Source organism: Pezoporus occidentalis, unplaced genomic scaffold (assembly GCF_034315485.1).
Source record: "Pezoporus occidentalis ecotype Australia unplaced genomic scaffold, CSIRO_AGI_Poc_V1 ctg13, whole genome shotgun sequence".
Taxonomy (NCBI): Eukaryota; Metazoa; Chordata; class Aves; order Psittaciformes; family Psittacidae; genus Pezoporus; species Pezoporus occidentalis.
The window spans coordinates 6363038-6379768 of NW_026913103.1; the positions used below are offsets into that span (position 1 = coordinate 6363038).

Here is a 16731-nt window from a genome sequence, read left to right on the forward strand (position 1 = left end):
TAGAATGCTAAATAGGAAATTTAAATTATTCTCTGGCATCTTTGAGAAGTTTCTGCTGGAAAAATGCATGAAAATAATGCTTTCTTTTTAACCACTCTCTCAAATTACTGAAACGTAGGGTAAATTGTAAACAAAAACATCTATCTGTTGAAAAAGTTAGCTGCCAGCTAGGCTTTGAATTATTAGTCTTTTGGAATGAATTATTCTAGCCTGGTGGGGTGGTTCCATCAGAAGTTTTTGATAGCTGACACCACACTTTATGAATCCCTGAGATCTTCCAGGCTGCTCAGAGTTTCTGTTGTCTTTTGTGCTAGCCACTAGGATCCCAAACTTGGTTTTAAGAACAAAAAAAAAAAAAAGTCCTAGCACATAATTGTAATAATTTTGAAACTTCTTGGCTCACTGTTGGCTGAGACATCTTTAAAACCAAAATAAAGTACCAGCAGAAGAAGAGCCAGTACACATTCCCAGTGTCCTCACAAGAAAATATCTATGACTAGGAAAGATGCTGTATCTGTATAGCACAAATATAATTTCAAGCATGCATTTTTGTCAAATAGAAATGTAAAAGTTTTCAGGATAGTATAATTCCAGAGAGTTGAGCTCTTCCTGTAGGCTATGATCCAAACTAGCAGTAAGTTTTGCAAGCTTCCCTACTAGAACAACCAGCAGTACATCCTGACCTTAAATCTGGCAGTCATCTGCTGCTTGCCAGGTTAGGCTGGGAATCCTCTCACTACATTTCACAGCCTGCATGGACTCTTCTGGCTGCTCATCTGCCAAGGTCTCTCTGATTTGGAGCTGCCTGCCTCTACATTCAGTGGGACTTCCAAGTTCTGGTTCAGTTCCTGTTGCAGTCTCCGAGTTTCACGTTGTTTTAGCTATTTTTTTATTTCTACAAGCAGTACCAGTGTTTTGGTTTCATATTGATGCAACAGAATACAAATTCACATCAATAACTGGAAGAAAGATCCAGCTTCAGTGGGATTCTTATTCTTTTGATGGGAAGTAGTGAGCCAGCATTTGGGTCTCTTAGCATCTCTACTCTGTCAGAGACTCACATCTAAGTGGATTTTCAACACTGTAGGACGCATTGTTTCTACTGCAAGAACATTACCATGGGCGTGCTTACTTCATTTGTGTACATCATTGGCAAGCCTTGTTTACTGAAATACAGATGAAATCAAAAGAAGTAGGCTTGGGAGTGACTTCAGAGGCTTCCAGCTTCATGCAGCTCAAAGGTGCCCTGCATGGCACTGCCTGTAGCTGATATTCCTGTGGAATCTTCTCTTTCTTGTTCTTTCCCTTTTTTTTGTTTGTTCCATTTCTGCCTCTCCTTTTCCCTTTATGCTTACTGAAATACTGCCAAGTAAAGCCCTGAGCTTTACTTCGTAGCATCTCTTGTTTTGTGCGGTGATAGATATATCTATAAATAGATTATATATACACAAATGCTACATGTGTTTGTAGTTACTAAAGACTCATTCCTGGTTTTGAATGTTAACTTGTTACTCGTACAAAGAACAACAGTTTCTTACAAATTATCTTAAATAAGAAACTTTTCCTTTCAGCTTGTAAGAGAAATAAATTCACAGAAATAGATTTAAATTAATTTTAGCATAGTGCAACATCTGACAGAGAAAATAAGAGGTTAGCAGGCATTGGGCATGGGGCAGTTTATTGTCTTTTGTAGCTTTATAGAAAAATAAAATAATGTTTTCCTTTACTAACTGCTTGTGATTAGGAGTCTTAAAAAACAAACCTGGCTCAAATTTTAGTTAAATTTCTTAACTAGTGGAGTCTTTCAAAGATACCATACATATATTGCCTAGAGGTAAAGGTGTGCATATTGCCTGGCTAAGCAGTGTCGTAGCAGCTCCCGAGGACCTGCAAACTTATTTTACACAAAACTGAACAGATTGCCCTCTCAGTTCAATCCAGTATTTCATATGGCGTGTCCTTAATTATATCTCTGTATGCAAGCAGAATATTGCGACTGGCAGGACACCAGGGCAGTGCAGTCTGCATGTGGCCACTGCTCAGAGACAGTTTGTTTCTCTTCAGATTGGAAAGTTCTGTGGTCAGTTTTTAGGATATTGGAACATTTTCTTGAGGACAAAGCATTGAAGATGGGTTTGATATTTGGAGATCTGTTCTGAGGAGACTTTTGTTGTTGTATCACATGTAATGCAGTATTTGCTATGACTGGTAGCCATTTGGGAATGTTGGGAATAATTATGCAATGCTGATTTTTTTTTCTTATTTTCAATGTTTCTTTGTTATTGCCCTCCTTCACCTCATCACTGCTTCTCATCTCCTTTTTCCCTGTGTACATAACTGAGTTGTATTTTTCTGTGCCAAGAGGAATGAGTTAAACATATGAATCTTTGTAAAGGTGTGTCACAGTGCTTTCATCCCTCTGGAATAGAAATTGCCAGGGGTCAGTTGTGTTCTTCCTCCCTAAGCCAGGCAAAGAAAGAGTAATTTGGCAAAAAGTCTTTGTCACTACAGGTTGCAAGTGTAACAAGACCATGAGGATTTGCATGTCAACCTTGTGAAAGTGTGAGATTGTTTGTGTATGAGAGCAAAAACTCTGGAAACAGAAGAAAAGAATGGAGATGCTGCTTAGTGTGTTTGTAAGGGGCACTGCCTCCTCCTTGCTTTTCTAGGGAAGGGATGTGTAGGTTTGCAGTAAAAGCTGTTTATGGTTCTGTTCATTTGATGTGGTTAGGGCTTACATCTCTTTATTAGTTCATAGTGTCTCCTTAATATCTGGAAATATGTGTCAAGCCTCATCTGTATGAGAAATTAAGATTACTAATTCTCTGCAGTAACTATACTACATCTGCATTTTACACTGAAACAGTCCCTTTGGTTATGTTTGCATGACGTGCAAAGGCAGAGGCTTCCGTTTGGGAGTTCCACTGTGGGAGTGAGCTGGAGCTCGTGTTTATGTAACAGCAATGCTGTTTATGCAGTTCATATTTCAAAGCTGATCATGCTTCAGCTTCTGCTGAGCCATTTTCTTAGGATGCAGTTTTGCTACTGATATAAACTGATAAGATTGTGGTGCTGACAATACTGGTGCTTCTTCCCTTGTTCCCTTGGTTCCTGCATTATGCTTGTGCTGGGAAAGCTGCAGGAGCTGCTTGGCAGGACGAATATTGTGTCATCCTAGTGAAAGCCAGCAGCAGTGAGATCTGTTTAGCTGTATCATCAAACTGCACCCTAAAGGTGCCCCTGCCAAAAGCAATACATTCAGTTTTTCAGCTGAGTCAGTGAGCTCATAACGTGGCTGCTGTAGTTCTGGAGTAAGGGTAGGTGTGAGGAAAGAGTAACGAGATTGAAAAGGAAGGAAGGGAAATTGAAGGACCATCTCTGTCTTTAGAGGCACAGGTCTAGATAGGCATATGCCAGTCTGTGAAACAAGTCTTTGAGGTGGACTTAGGCATGGATCCTGTATTTGCTTTTTTCTTTAAATGTCAGGCTTCTAAAATGTGTTTGTGGTCTGACAAGCTAGCTTGGAAGATATTCATCATAAGGCCTTGTTCTCAGCATGTGTGGTTTGGATACGTTTTGGGGTGAGATTTTGTATTAGAAAGCAGGCTATTTATTCTTGGGATCTGTCTGAAATGAGTGGGCTGTTTGGTGCCTTTGGTTCCAGGATGAAGAGTTTATAGGACTTTGAGTGTTACAGATATCACTCACCAGCCAATGCACTGAAAGGTACCTGCTGTCAGTCCCTCCACTTGCAAGCAAGAGGACTGAAGCCAAGAGAATGCTTTATCACCACAAGGTAGGGGTTAGAGTCCAGAGAAGTCCAACCTCCTGCATACACTGTGTGGGCACCAGACACTTGGCAACATGCCTGCTGACACTGTGAAGAGTTTGAAACTGAGAATGTGTCTGCTTTGTCCTGTTTATATTAACTGGGCTAATGAAATAAGGCAGAGATGTTCTCTTTAATCATGGCTGTTTCACAGTTCCTAGTAGTACTGCTGCTTGGGTCATCTTGCTTCTACTGTAGTACAGTAGAAATAATATTCTTTTATCCTATCTGAGTTAGATAAATCCTGGACTAGAGATATTTTTGCAGTCTGTTGTATATCTTGCTTCAGATAGTATAGAATAATGAAATGTTGATGCCATTTAGCAACAGAGAGACCACATGATATGCTCTGGTTCAGTAGCTATCAGTAGGCAAGCCTTTCTAGTACAGAGCATCTTCTGAAAGCAGGTTCGGGAAACATAGAGAGGAAAAAAAAAAAAAAAGAAATTGTGACCTGTTGGAAGTGGTAAGAAACTTCCAGGGACTTTTTGATAGAGGATGTGGTCTGATTTTGCTGAACTTCTGCTCCAGTCTGATCATGTTTTATGATGGTCCTCATTTTGTCATTCTGCTGTGAAATGAGCAATAGTGTTTATCTTGTTAGTGGAGATCACTGTTCAGATTAGCTGGGGGATCCATTTCTCCCCCATATTAGTTGTATAGGAAACAGAAATCTTGTTACAGAAGAGCTTTCAGTAGAAGTGAGGTGAATTCTCCACAGAAGCAAGCAAATATTTTAGAGTGGAGACAGTTAATTAACTATGGGAACAATTTACAAAGACTATCAGATTCTGTGTTATTGTCAGTTCAGGAATGGAGCCTGGGGGAAAATCCAAATAAACTCTTTACTTCTAAGAGGAATTAATTCAGGGATGCTGGAGGTGAGAACAGGTAGTCCCAGTGGTCCCAGCTGGCCAGACCTGAGTAGGTCTTTGAAATATTTCTCCAAAGGAGTCTGAAGTGTATCCTTCTGTTACCTGTTGGAAATCAGTATAAAGAAATGAAAACTAAGGCAGAAAGAAAGTTTGCTTTAGCTACAATAGACTTTCTTTATAAACTGGACTACTGAATAAGTGATTAGCATACTTGAGCAGGTTTGTATATCAAAATGGACATACTACTTTGGTGCTTTTTAATCCTAACAGGGATAAAATGAAGATGTCTCTGAGCATTTTTCCTGTCTTAATTTTATGAATAGAAATAGATATTAAGAGTAAAACCAAACCCAAAGAAATGGCATTCAGAAAACAATTACCCTGCTAAAAATATGGGAGTCAAACACTGAATTATAATAGTGGACTGTTAGCTTTCTCAGAGTTTTCTTCACTGTATTAAAGATATATTAGAATCATATTATGTAAAGATTTTCCTCTGAAACTTCACGATGGATATATATTTTGATGGTGTATCTCACAGTGTCTTCAAATTTTAAACCCAAAATATTTTGATGATGAAGCGGTTTATCCTATAATAATACAGATGCTTTCCAAAAGTGGCGTATGAATAGCCATGAACCAAGTTTTCCTGAACAAGGTACCTCTGATTATATGAATACTCTGTTCAGGTTCCTGTCAGTTGCATCCCTCTCTGGAAACCTCAGAAGCAGCAAGGTACAAGGCTGAGTTTCATAAAGGGGACTGAAGTATCCACCTCCATTATTTGTCCAATGAGGATATATTTTTCTCCACTGGGCACTTGAGAGGAGCCCAGGTCCTCTGCATAGGCTAGTGGGGAAGGCAGAACTGATGCTGCTCTTTATGCCATGTTGTCTTTGCTCAGTGTTTCATGTGGTTTAATGCTGGAGGCTCTTAGAGCTCAGAGTAACCACAGATGAGAGCTGCAGTCAGGATTGTGAGGCTGACGCACTCCTGCGGCACAGATCCAGTTGCAGGGGAAGACAAAGGTCCTGTGGTTTGCTTGGGGAATAGTCAGCTGGCTTCTGTTGTGGCAGATGCTCCGATCATCCATCTTAAACAACAAGGCATAATTTAATAGGATTTTAAATGTAACTAATGCTGTTGTTTCAGTTTACAGGCTTGAATCAAACCATTTTGGGAGGAGGAGATGCTACATTTTTGGCTAAAAATTTTTAGGGCATTTTGTTTAAATTTGTGCAGCTGGCACATCCACAGCTGATAACTCATGCAGATGTCATATGGAGAATTGCAAGGCTTCTGGCTAAAACAAAGCCAAACCCACAATTTATTCCACTTCAACATCTTAATTAGTTTTATAAAAAAGGAAATACTAGGAAACATGGAGTTGTGGGAGAATTCTTATGGTGTGAACAGTGAAATATTAAGGATCTGATTAAATCTAAGTTAAACTTGTGCCCAGGGTACAGATTAATGGAAGACAGCAGATGGAAATGGGTATGTGTAGATATATATGCACTGGTACATGGCCTGGGTCTGAGCAATGGCACACTCTGGTACTATGAAACTGTTAGAAGAATGATTGCCAGCACAGGCAGCTTTGGCCAAGGCTAATTTACAGCCTCACAAACAGTTTGTGGCCATGATTTAGATGACACAGTGTGCCAGGGTTCATTCCCAGTTTGCATGCAGCCACTCCAAGAGGCTGCAGGTTTAATAGACTTGGCCAGATGATGCTATTTGGCCTCAGGGCCAGAGGGCTGGCCCAGGCACTGTGTAGTTTGCTAGTTGCTCTGACCAGGGCAGGAGGGAATTCATGCTGGTCTTAGCAGTATTACACTATAAGGAAATGTCTTCTCCCACACGTCATTTTAGATACTTCATTTCTGTTTGAACAAATACTTAATATTTGTGTTAAGAAAATCTCTGTCTCTTTTGGGCCTTTCTTGCAGCTTTTTTGGTGAAAGGCAGTGGAAAATATTTTCTACACTGACAACAGAATTTGTCTCTGCAATTTTTGGGGAGATAATAAAAGGTATGTTGTCTTCAATGCTGGCAGCTATGATGATGCAGTCATTTTGCTGTTATTGATAATGCATTATTTGCACAGTATTTTAGAAGCTGCCTTCTATGTGGAAAAGTGATCCTTTCACGTATGCCTAAAAAACCCCACCAGTTTATAAATAAAAGGAAAAAGAATAAGACACTGAGACATAAACTTCCTATGCAGCCCACTTCTTCAGAAGGACAGGGATCATGTAAGAGCTTTGCAGTTTCTTGGGATGGCTACCTTCTTATTTCAAGGAAACAGTGATTTCATCAGCATTACCTCCAAAAGTTATGTACTTCTGTACATAACTTTTTGTACATTTAGATAGACAGACTGGGCTGTGTGACAAGAACAACTAGCACACACACTTTAAAAATCCTCTGATTTCCAAATAGTATCTAGGTCATATGATGCCCACAGGCATGATTCATCCACCTGGGCTTTATGCCAGTCAGCAACTGCGTGATTCTGACACTCCAGGAATACTGTAAAATTATTAAAGCTGTATCTTTTTTCTTCAAATAATACCCTTGATTATAGCTGTAAGAAATATAGCATATAATTTATAGTTCCTTTCTGAAAGAATTAATTTTGTTAAGTAGATGCAAAAAATACAGTGTGGGCTGAAAAGAATGCAGAGCAGATCTAGCTAGTTGAGCCCAGGTAGCTTTCCTCAGCCCCTACAGACTTTCATTTGAAATGTTGCTATCTTGATATAAAGTCCGATTTGAGGCAGAAGTAGTCTTCACCTGGGTGCATCTGCTTGAAGCCTGCTAGCTCTTAAGGGTTGATCTTAGCTTAACACTTAACAGTGGCTAAAAACTGCCACTGTTCTGCCTCTGTTAGGGTTTTCTATGAAGATGATAATCAATTTGAGGGGCAGAACCCCCACAGTACAAACCTCATGTGTTTTGGTTTTTTTTTGCAAAGAAGTAAATTTTCAGGAGATGAGTTCATGCTTATTTTTAGGCCTGTGTATAATGCAGACAGACACTCTTAATTAGAGATTCAACAAGCCCTGCTCAGGGAACTGCTGAGGTGTCTAGGAAAACAAAAATGTGTGTGGCCTGGGTGTTCTTTTTTCAGATGTACTGACATGTTTACCTCAATGAACACTTAGAGGAGTAGATTCTCCTGGGACTTGCCATGTTGCTTACCTTGCATTTCTAGGTGCCTGTGTATTTAGGAAAACATAGCACCTAATGACCTGGAAAAACAGCTGCCTCTTTTAACTCTTACTTTGGAAGTAGGAGTTATATACTTTTTTTTTTTTTTTTTTTTGGAGCATCTTTAGAAGGTAAAGGCTGAAATTCCTGCAGTTGAAATAAAGAGAGACCTTCTAGAAATGAGGTGAAGAAGTATAACCTTTGCCAACTTGTAAAGAAACAGCAGTATTCAACTTCTATAAACTTAAAACTGAAGAAAAGTATTTTCTCCTTTGTCTTTCTGAGTTTGTGACTTCCCATCCCATGAAAGTGGGACGGGAGAGGAGGAATGTCTTCAGGTTTGTAAGCATGTCTGGGCTATGGTGGGCTTGCCCTGAATATTGTTTTTTTTCCTTTCTTCCTTCTTTCTGTCTAGATAAAGAAGAGGCAACAAGATGTGGTGAGGTTTCTGGAAGCCAACCGCATAGAGTTTGAAGAAGTGGATATCACAATGTCGGAGGAGAAAAGACAATGGATGTATAAAAATATTCCTGAGGATAGGCAGCCTGCACAAGGCAATCCACTACCACCACAGATATTCAGTGATGATCGGTACTGTGGAGTAAGTAGCTATTGTGGTTGTCACTGGATGATATATTAGTATACACCATTTATTAGTACGATATACTAACCATGATTAGATGATATATTAGTATACAGCCATTTGAAAAGCTGGGTCTTGCCGGTGAGTTATCTCTTGTAGCATCTGAATTAATGGTGACAGTTTGTGGCAATATAATCAAGTAATGATCATACAGTGAAAATACAGATCATGCATCTGTAAATACTAAGGTTGTCTTCAGGTAATGGATTCCCTCCACAAATGTGCAAATTTGTAATGTCACATGCTTTGTGTACCATCTGCTGATGGTAAAGTCCCTTGTGAGAATACTCTAAGTGGGAGATTTATGGTTTTCTTGCTACTTGGGTCTAGTCCAAGCATGAAGATTCAGAAGGCAATCTTTGGAACAGTAAATGGGAACACTGGCTAGATTGAGTTATACTGTCATTGTAATTAACCTTCTTCTTAGATGCATCATAGTGTAAATTTCATTTACGCTCACAGAGCCTTTATGCAGAGTCTCTAGGATAAATGAAAACTATTTGCTGTTTGAATTGTAGAATAGCTTTATTTTTCCCCAAAGCAAAGCAGCTTGAGACTTGTCTTCCTCTGCTGAAAAACTGCTAAGCATGAGAGCCTGTGAATCTGACAACAGATTGATGGATGGGCTGGTTTCTCTGATGTTGTAAACTGCAATAACTTCTCCATCCAGTGCAAGCTGGAGGGGTAGCCTTTGGTATGTTAAGAATGGCACCATATGGATGTTTTACTATGCTGCTTACACAGTATGAGTCTCGGGCAGTGTTGTAGCCTGGGAGACTCTTCTCAGAACTTCTACTCACCTTTGAACAAAATGTTGTAAAAAAACCACAGGTGGGTCCTCTTTGCCTTGCTGCATCTTTTCATACTTCAACCACGTGACCTACATCCTTTAGGAGGCAGGTTTGAGGTACCTGTTAGAGTCAGGGAGGTTTGATGAGCTGCCCTGGCTGCATCAGTAAGTGACTGAGTCAGGTTTGAGAATTCAGTGGGAGAATGAAACAGGAAAGAGGGTCTCTGTAATTATAATAGCTGTAACAGAGTAAATGTGGGTTTCTGACTACAATGTGATGAAGATACATCCAAGCTGGTTTTAACTTTGTCCCTGCCAGACTCAACAGAGCTGTAACAAAGCTGTTTCTGTCTGACGGATCGTTCGCATCTGCTAAGAACCTCTCAAATGCAGTGCAATTGTTAGTTTAGTGTAGGAAGCATGTAAGAAGTGATTTGGGATCCTCTGCAACAAACAGATTGGGTATGGTGTAGCAGCTAACTGGCTTCTTGAAGTGAGGTATTTAACATCCCTCCCATATGCTTTATATTGGCCTTGTTTACCTCGTCAGTATAACTCATATCTTCCTACTTCCAGGTAAGAAATGTCAATTAAAGAGACGTATCTGGGACATGGAAGGGGTTTTGACCCTCACTTATGGAGCTGCCCCTTACTTACAAATAACAGTATTTACATTGTTCTGTGTGATTTTAGTTTGCCTGGGAAATACAATGTTTTAAGCTGTTGTCTCTTACCTTTTCAGCTTGTCTTCATAGTATGTTTTAACTAGTCCTAGAAATTGCTGTTTGGAATTAGCAAGAAAGATGTCATGCAACATGTGTGGCGATCTCCTTAATCTCTCTGCTCAGCTGATAGCCTTTTTGGTTGAGCAGAGTTAATCCTATTATTAGACCTCACTGGCTGCATGGACGTCTATAAAGAGCAAACATGCTTTGAAAGAAACTGTGTTTTCTGGTATAAAGGAAGAAGTATGTGCAGGATCTCCAACATTCATCAATTAGACTGCTACATTAGTTAATGAAGTTCTTGGGTAATAAAGTAGAGGCAAAACATTAGTCAGGAGGCAAAGGAGGTCAGTGCTGGAAAGGGGGTTAAAATAACACAATTAGATGAAGTCAGCAGACATTGTACATCTTGTCTCTATCATTTCCACAGTTAGTGTTTTCATATGTTTATCTTCACAAACTAGGAAAACTTTATCTAAAAAAAAATAAATCACTATTAAATAACTTAAAGTGAAAAAAATAACCATTGAGTTTTCTGTTAGTTGAGTTAGGGAAAATTCTAGCTTATCATTCCTGATTTGTGTCCTGCAATTTCTAATCCAGTTTGTTCTATCAAGACACGCTGTCTGTTTTTTCTGCCTGCCAGTTCTGAAGTCTCACCAGGAAACTGCCTATGTACTTATTCCATCTCATACATTGCTACTGACAATACAGACTGATTGACAGTGCAGACTGTTCAGATCCACTGCTGTTCCTCCTAATGTATGAAGGCTAAACAAGGCGAAGCAAAATAAGTACACTTTTTTTTTTGTTCATGTTATTTCAATATAGAAATAACATGAACATGTTCAGAAGCATATGAGCAGTGGCTCAATGTCATGTTCATAGCTATACTGTTTTCAGTATAGTAAAGCATTAATAGGTTTTTTGTTTTGTTTTTTCTTTTAACTCTCCCAATATTCCCTTTACTAGGAAACATCAGAAATGCATGCAGGGGTATTATCACAGAATATGTTTTTCTGACTAAGACATTACCATTTGAAATAATCACTTTTTGGAATGTGACTGCAATAAAGAGGAAGTTTTTCTGCAGTGTTGTCAGTAAGTATGCAAAATTGATTGGCGTCAGCCATCTGAGCATGTAATAGCTGGTGTAAGAGGGGAGAGGTACAAAAAGATGACCAATGCTTACTGGTTCACAAAACACCTTGTACCACACAGGGGGAGGGATCCTCTGGTACCAGCAGACAGATTCTATATTTTGAAGTGTGAACAAGACCTTGGATTTTTTCTGAGTCAATGTAATCTCCAATATGATAATTAATCTATCTCCTTTTCTCAGTCTTCTGAGATGCAGTCCACAATTTTTCAGTAATGATTTCTGTGAATGGATTTTGAAATACAGTACTCAGCAAGAACCATTTTTATTTCCTGAGAACAAGAGAAGAGCTGTGAGCACACAAGAACACAAATCATTTTACTGATAATCCAGCACTATGTCATAGCACTGACACTATCATGATTTACATACTTTAATGATTTTACAGTCTTTTGTTTCATCTTAGTGACAGTGCTATAACATTCTAAGTGTATGAGAAGAGAGTACACGTATCAGATGACTCAGACACATGAACATGCTCATGTAACTTACAGTAGTGTAAATCTGAAATTACTAGTTACCTTGCTCTAGTTAGTGCTGTGTAAGAGTAAGGAAATGTTAGCAGCTAGTGCACTTTCCAAGAGGGAACTCATGCACTTTGCATAAAGAAAAGTGGAGATAATTTGGATAAGATAAAACAAAAAAAATTTAAAAAAAAATGGACAAGCAGAGCCTTAATAGGAAGGAGCTGGTGTGTTGGGTTGCATTGGGTTGGATTGGATGTTTTAGGTTGAGTGTGTTGGGTTGCATTAAAGCCAGTTGTGTCTTGCCTGGTTCCTTAGAAGGCTCATCCTCAGTTAGTTTTAGTGGCTCCTGCTGTTGTACTTTGTCACACAGCTATGACATACAACTCAAATTATGGATTATTTTCTCCCAGGGTTAAATCTCCTTGAGGTGCACACTGTGTTTCCCTATCTTCCTCATTTATCACCAAGTGCCCTTGAGCAAAGGAACCCCACAAATGGGTTTGCTTTTTCCTGAGGGAAGAGCAACCCACACTCCCTCCCAGCAGCTGTTCTCCACAGCAGTGGCTATACCTACTTGTCTTGGTTGTTCATGGCACATGTTTTGGATTGATGGATAACCTGTTCAATGGCTTTGATGGTCAGTTCCACCCCTCAGTCATGAGCCCATCTGTATATTGCATCTCTTCCTAGGTATCCCAATGTGTCATGGGCCCACTGAACTATCAATAACTGGCCCTTAGTTTCCCAGTCCTTAGGTTCAAGCTCCACCTTTGTCTTTTCATTTCTGGCAACCTGGTCTATCTGCTCCTTGTTTCCATGTTCTTTGGTGGCATGGTTCTTGGGGAAGTGAGTATCTACATGAAGTACTTTTACAAGTTTCTTTACCTGGGCAGCAATGTCTTGCCACAGTGCAGCAGCCCAGGTGGGCTTACCTTTGTGTTGTGAGTTACTTTGCTTTTGTTGTTTCAGCTACCCCCACAGGGTGTTTGTCACCATCAATGAGGCAGTGTATAAATAGAGTACTGGCCACTTTTCTCTTTGGGCAATGTCTATGGTCAGCTGGGTGGCCTTCACTTCTGCAAGCAGACTCAATTCACCTTTGCCTGTGACAATTTCCGTGTCTTGTCTTGTGGGACTCCACACAGCATCTTTCTACTTCAGGTGCTTTCCCACAATATGTCAGAACTCATCAGTAAATAGAGCATATTGTTTTTCATTTTCTAGTAATCTGAGGCCTATTTAGCATGAGTCACCTCCTTAGGCAATGCTTCAAAATGTCTGCCTTCTGGCCAGTCCGTGATTTCTTCTTCCTGCTCTCCCTCAGGAGAAGCTTCTATCTCCTTTACTAACTGGGTCAACCTGTGCTTCTGTTTTTTCTTCTTAACTGCAGGAACAACTGTTGTAATTGAAGGTTGGATATCTGATTTATCCGGTGTCTGTTTCTGTGTCTTCAGATCCAAAGACCCTCACAGTGTCTGTTTGTTGTCAGATCCAAAAACTCTTATTCCTTTAAGCATAGCCATAGGCTTACCACAGGCCCCAGGACAGTGCTGGAAGTTGTGTGTTTATGGTATGTGCAAGGCATCCTTCCTTCAAGTGATCTGCCAGTTCAACAGGATTCCATGTCTTCTGGACTGAAGTCCCAAACCACTGGAGGTGAAAACTGCTCTACACATCTGCCCAAATTCTCCCACACTCCTTGCCACCCAGGAATTGTTTGCCTCAGGGAACATTCCTGTGTGGCATTCTCAGCTGGTTGGCCAGCCTTATGAAAAGCCAAAATCAGTGTTTGTGCAAACACCAATACAACTTTCTGGGTAAATTGGGATGTTCAAGAAACTGAAGGGCCATTGCAGCAAGGGTGGAAACCTCTGTCCTGGAGAAGAAGATGCCATTCTTCGCTTCTTCCACAAAGTGGGTCCTGGAGGAGAAAGGTGTAATTGCTAATTGTCTCCACAAGGTGGTTCCCAGGGTGCTGGGATTGCGGCAGTGCAGGGGCCAAATACCAGGCTAGGCTCAAGGCCGATGCTTTTATCATGGCTCTCCCAGGCAAAGCAAAAGAAAGTGGTAAGCAGCACAGCAAACAGCAAAAGCTGAGAACAGCCATTAAAGAACTCTCAAGTCTGATGTACAGAAAGAAAAGGAGCAAGCAATAGAGCAACTGAGGGAAAAACCAAATTGGCATCAAGAACAAATGAGTCAGCATCATGACCAGCAACACAAAGTAACAGCTTGCCAAATAACAGCTGAACAGGTTGTTGTGGTTTAACCCCAGCTGGCAACTAAGTACCATGCAGTTATGTGCTTGCTCCCACTGCCCCCCTACAGTAGGATGGGGAGGAGAATCAGAAAAAAGAGGTAAAAACAATGGGGTGAGATAAGAACAGTTTAATAATTGAAATAACATAAAATATAAGAACTATTAATTATAATTGATTATTATACTATATTTAATAATGAAAGCTCAATAAAAAAACAAACAAGTGATGCACAATACAATTGCTCACCATCCACTGACTGCTACCCAGCCTGACCTGAGCAATGACCTGGGCCCACTGGGTGACTCCCCCCGTCATGTATATATACTGGGCATGACGTGCTGTGGTATGGAATACCCCTTTGGCTAATCTGGGTCAGGTGTCCTGTCTCTGCTTCCTCCCAGCTTCCTGTGCCCCTCCTCACTGGCAGAGCACTAGAGACTAAGAAGTCCTTGATCAGGGTAAGTGCTACTTAGCAACAATTAAAACATGGGTGTGTTACAGCATTGTGCTCAGACTAAAGCCAAAACACAGCACTTCACCATCTACTAGGAAGAAAATTAACTCTATCCCAGGCAAAACTGGGACACAGCTGTAACAGTTGTAAATCAGTCTAGCACACTCTGATCAAACCTGCCATTATCTTGAACCTTTTTAAGTCCCTGTTCCTGAGCCAGAAGGGACTGTGGGGGTTAACCCCAGGCAGCAACCATAGAGCTGCTTGCTCTGGACCACTCCACAAGCAGTGAAGAAAACAGGAAGAGCAAAACCAAGAGAATTCATGAGTTGAGATAAAGACATTTTAAAAAGTGAAGGAAGGGGGAAAAAACCCAAGTGATGAAAATGCAATCACTCACCATCTCCCAAAACCAGATTGGTGCACAGTCAGTCTCCAAGCAGTGGCTACCTTGGAAGACAAACATTCCCCAGTTTTTTTATGAGCATGATTTTATATGGTATAGAACACCCCCTTGCCCAGTTGGGGTCAGCTGTCCCAGCTGTGTCTCCCCCCCACCTCTTACCCACTCTCAGCCTGCTCTCTGAAGGTGGCAGGGGGGAACAGAGTGAGAAACAGGGAAGGCCTTGGTGCTGTGCAAGCACTGCTTGGCAATAGCCAAAACATTGGTGTGTTATCAACACTATTTTAGTCACATATCCAAAACACAGTACCATAGGGCTTGCTGTGAAACACGTTGACTCCATCGCAGCTGGACCCAGTAAAAACATGAAGACTGTAGTTCGTTTGCTAAGTTTTCACTAACTAAATCCTTTACTTCCATTACAGAAAATATTCTAAATGCTTTACCTCCCATTGTGAATTTGTTTTACACAGCTGGATCAGTGGTTTTGCATGAAAGTTACTCATATTTTTCTAAAGTATGGCTGGTAGGACCCAGAATAGTACTAACTATTATGTGTCCTGCAGTTTAAAGACTACTTAAAAGAATGAATAAATAATTACTTACCCTTGCTTACTTATTAGCTACTGTTACCTTTTTAATACAGACCGTGGAAAATCCAGACAGATGGAGAGATTACTGCAGATTGGTGCATTAGGGCCAGATTCACAATGGGAATATAGCATGATGCTAGGCCCTGAAATGCCCAAATTTTGGGGATGTGGCTTTGGTGGTGGAATCTGGAAATCCTGTCTAGGGCTCTAGCTTCTTCACATGGTAGGTGAGGAGCCATAGGCACATGTATCCAAACAGGATCTGCGGTAGCCAGAACATTGGACATGGAAAGCTCTTAAAGCAGAAAGCAAGAAATGTTGGAAAAATGATGTCTGAAATCTGATCTGTGCCTCACACCTCCCTCTTCTGCTTTCTCTGAAATCTACAGTGACTCCTGGATCTTTCAGAAGATTGGGAGTCTCCGCTTCCTTAGTGAAACTGCACCCTAACTTTAACCTTATAGCTCTTCAAGGTAGCACTTTGAAACAGTGACAGTTTCATACACAGAAATCTGCCTCTAATGTGAGATTGCCTGAAATTTAGGCCAACCAAATTAAAAGGAAATGTCTTTCTAGGTGAGAGATTGAGCTGAAGGGAAAATATTTACATAGCATAGCAGGCTGTTGCTCCCTCTCTTTTTTTTTTTTCTTGGAAGCTGCTCATATGGTTTAGAGTGTTAGGGTAAACCCTGATAGAGTGCCTATTGGCAGCAGTAGAGACAGAGATACGTGGTATTTATTGTTCTTCCCTGAAATTTAATACATGGGTATCAACTCCATCAAAAAAGTGAAGGCCTATAGACAAGAAAGAAAATAGGCTGCTGAAAGAGGTGCAGTGTTCTTGAGAAACTATTTAGCACACAGGCAGCTACTGTGGCACTGATTCATTTGCACTGTTAAGTATCAGACTCTTCTGTTGGTTTTTAAAGATCCTACACATCATACACATTTTTTATTCTTCCTTTTCCCTATGTGTCAAATGACAGATCAGTACCAACACACACTGATAAGAGAAAGAAGGGGAAAGAGAGGATTTAAGAAATCTGGATAGAGGCTACCTCAGAGTTTCTGCCCTGGCCTGCAATGGGGGGTTTATCATTATTCTTGTCCCTACAGATACAGAGAGCTTGAACTCTCTCTCTCTCGATTCTCAAGCAACTTAGCAGAATTCACTTTAGAACACCTTCTGTAGTGTGTTTCCTTCAGAAACTAATGCAGCTGTGGGGCTAATTTGGTATTCAGTCAGTCTACTTTCAGTTCCCTGCACCCTTGGAGATGTCTCACCTGACTCACAGAGTGTCTTGGTGGTCTGGATC

The 16731-nt window shown here is 40.5% G+C and overlaps 1 protein-coding gene across 2 annotated transcripts in view; it reads left to right on the plus strand.

Moving 5' to 3' along the window:
* Positions 1 to 16731, plus strand: part of SH3BGRL2 (SH3 domain binding glutamate rich protein like 2) — a 46374-nt gene that overhangs the window by 13753 nt on the left and 15890 nt on the right. For both annotated transcript variants that reach the window (XM_062608257.1, XM_062608256.1), the window contains exon 2: positions 8336 to 8521. In XM_062608257.1, the coding sequence (XP_062464241.1) occupies positions 8336 to 8521 (186 nt within the window). The remainder of the gene's footprint in view (positions 1 to 8335; positions 8522 to 16731) is intronic.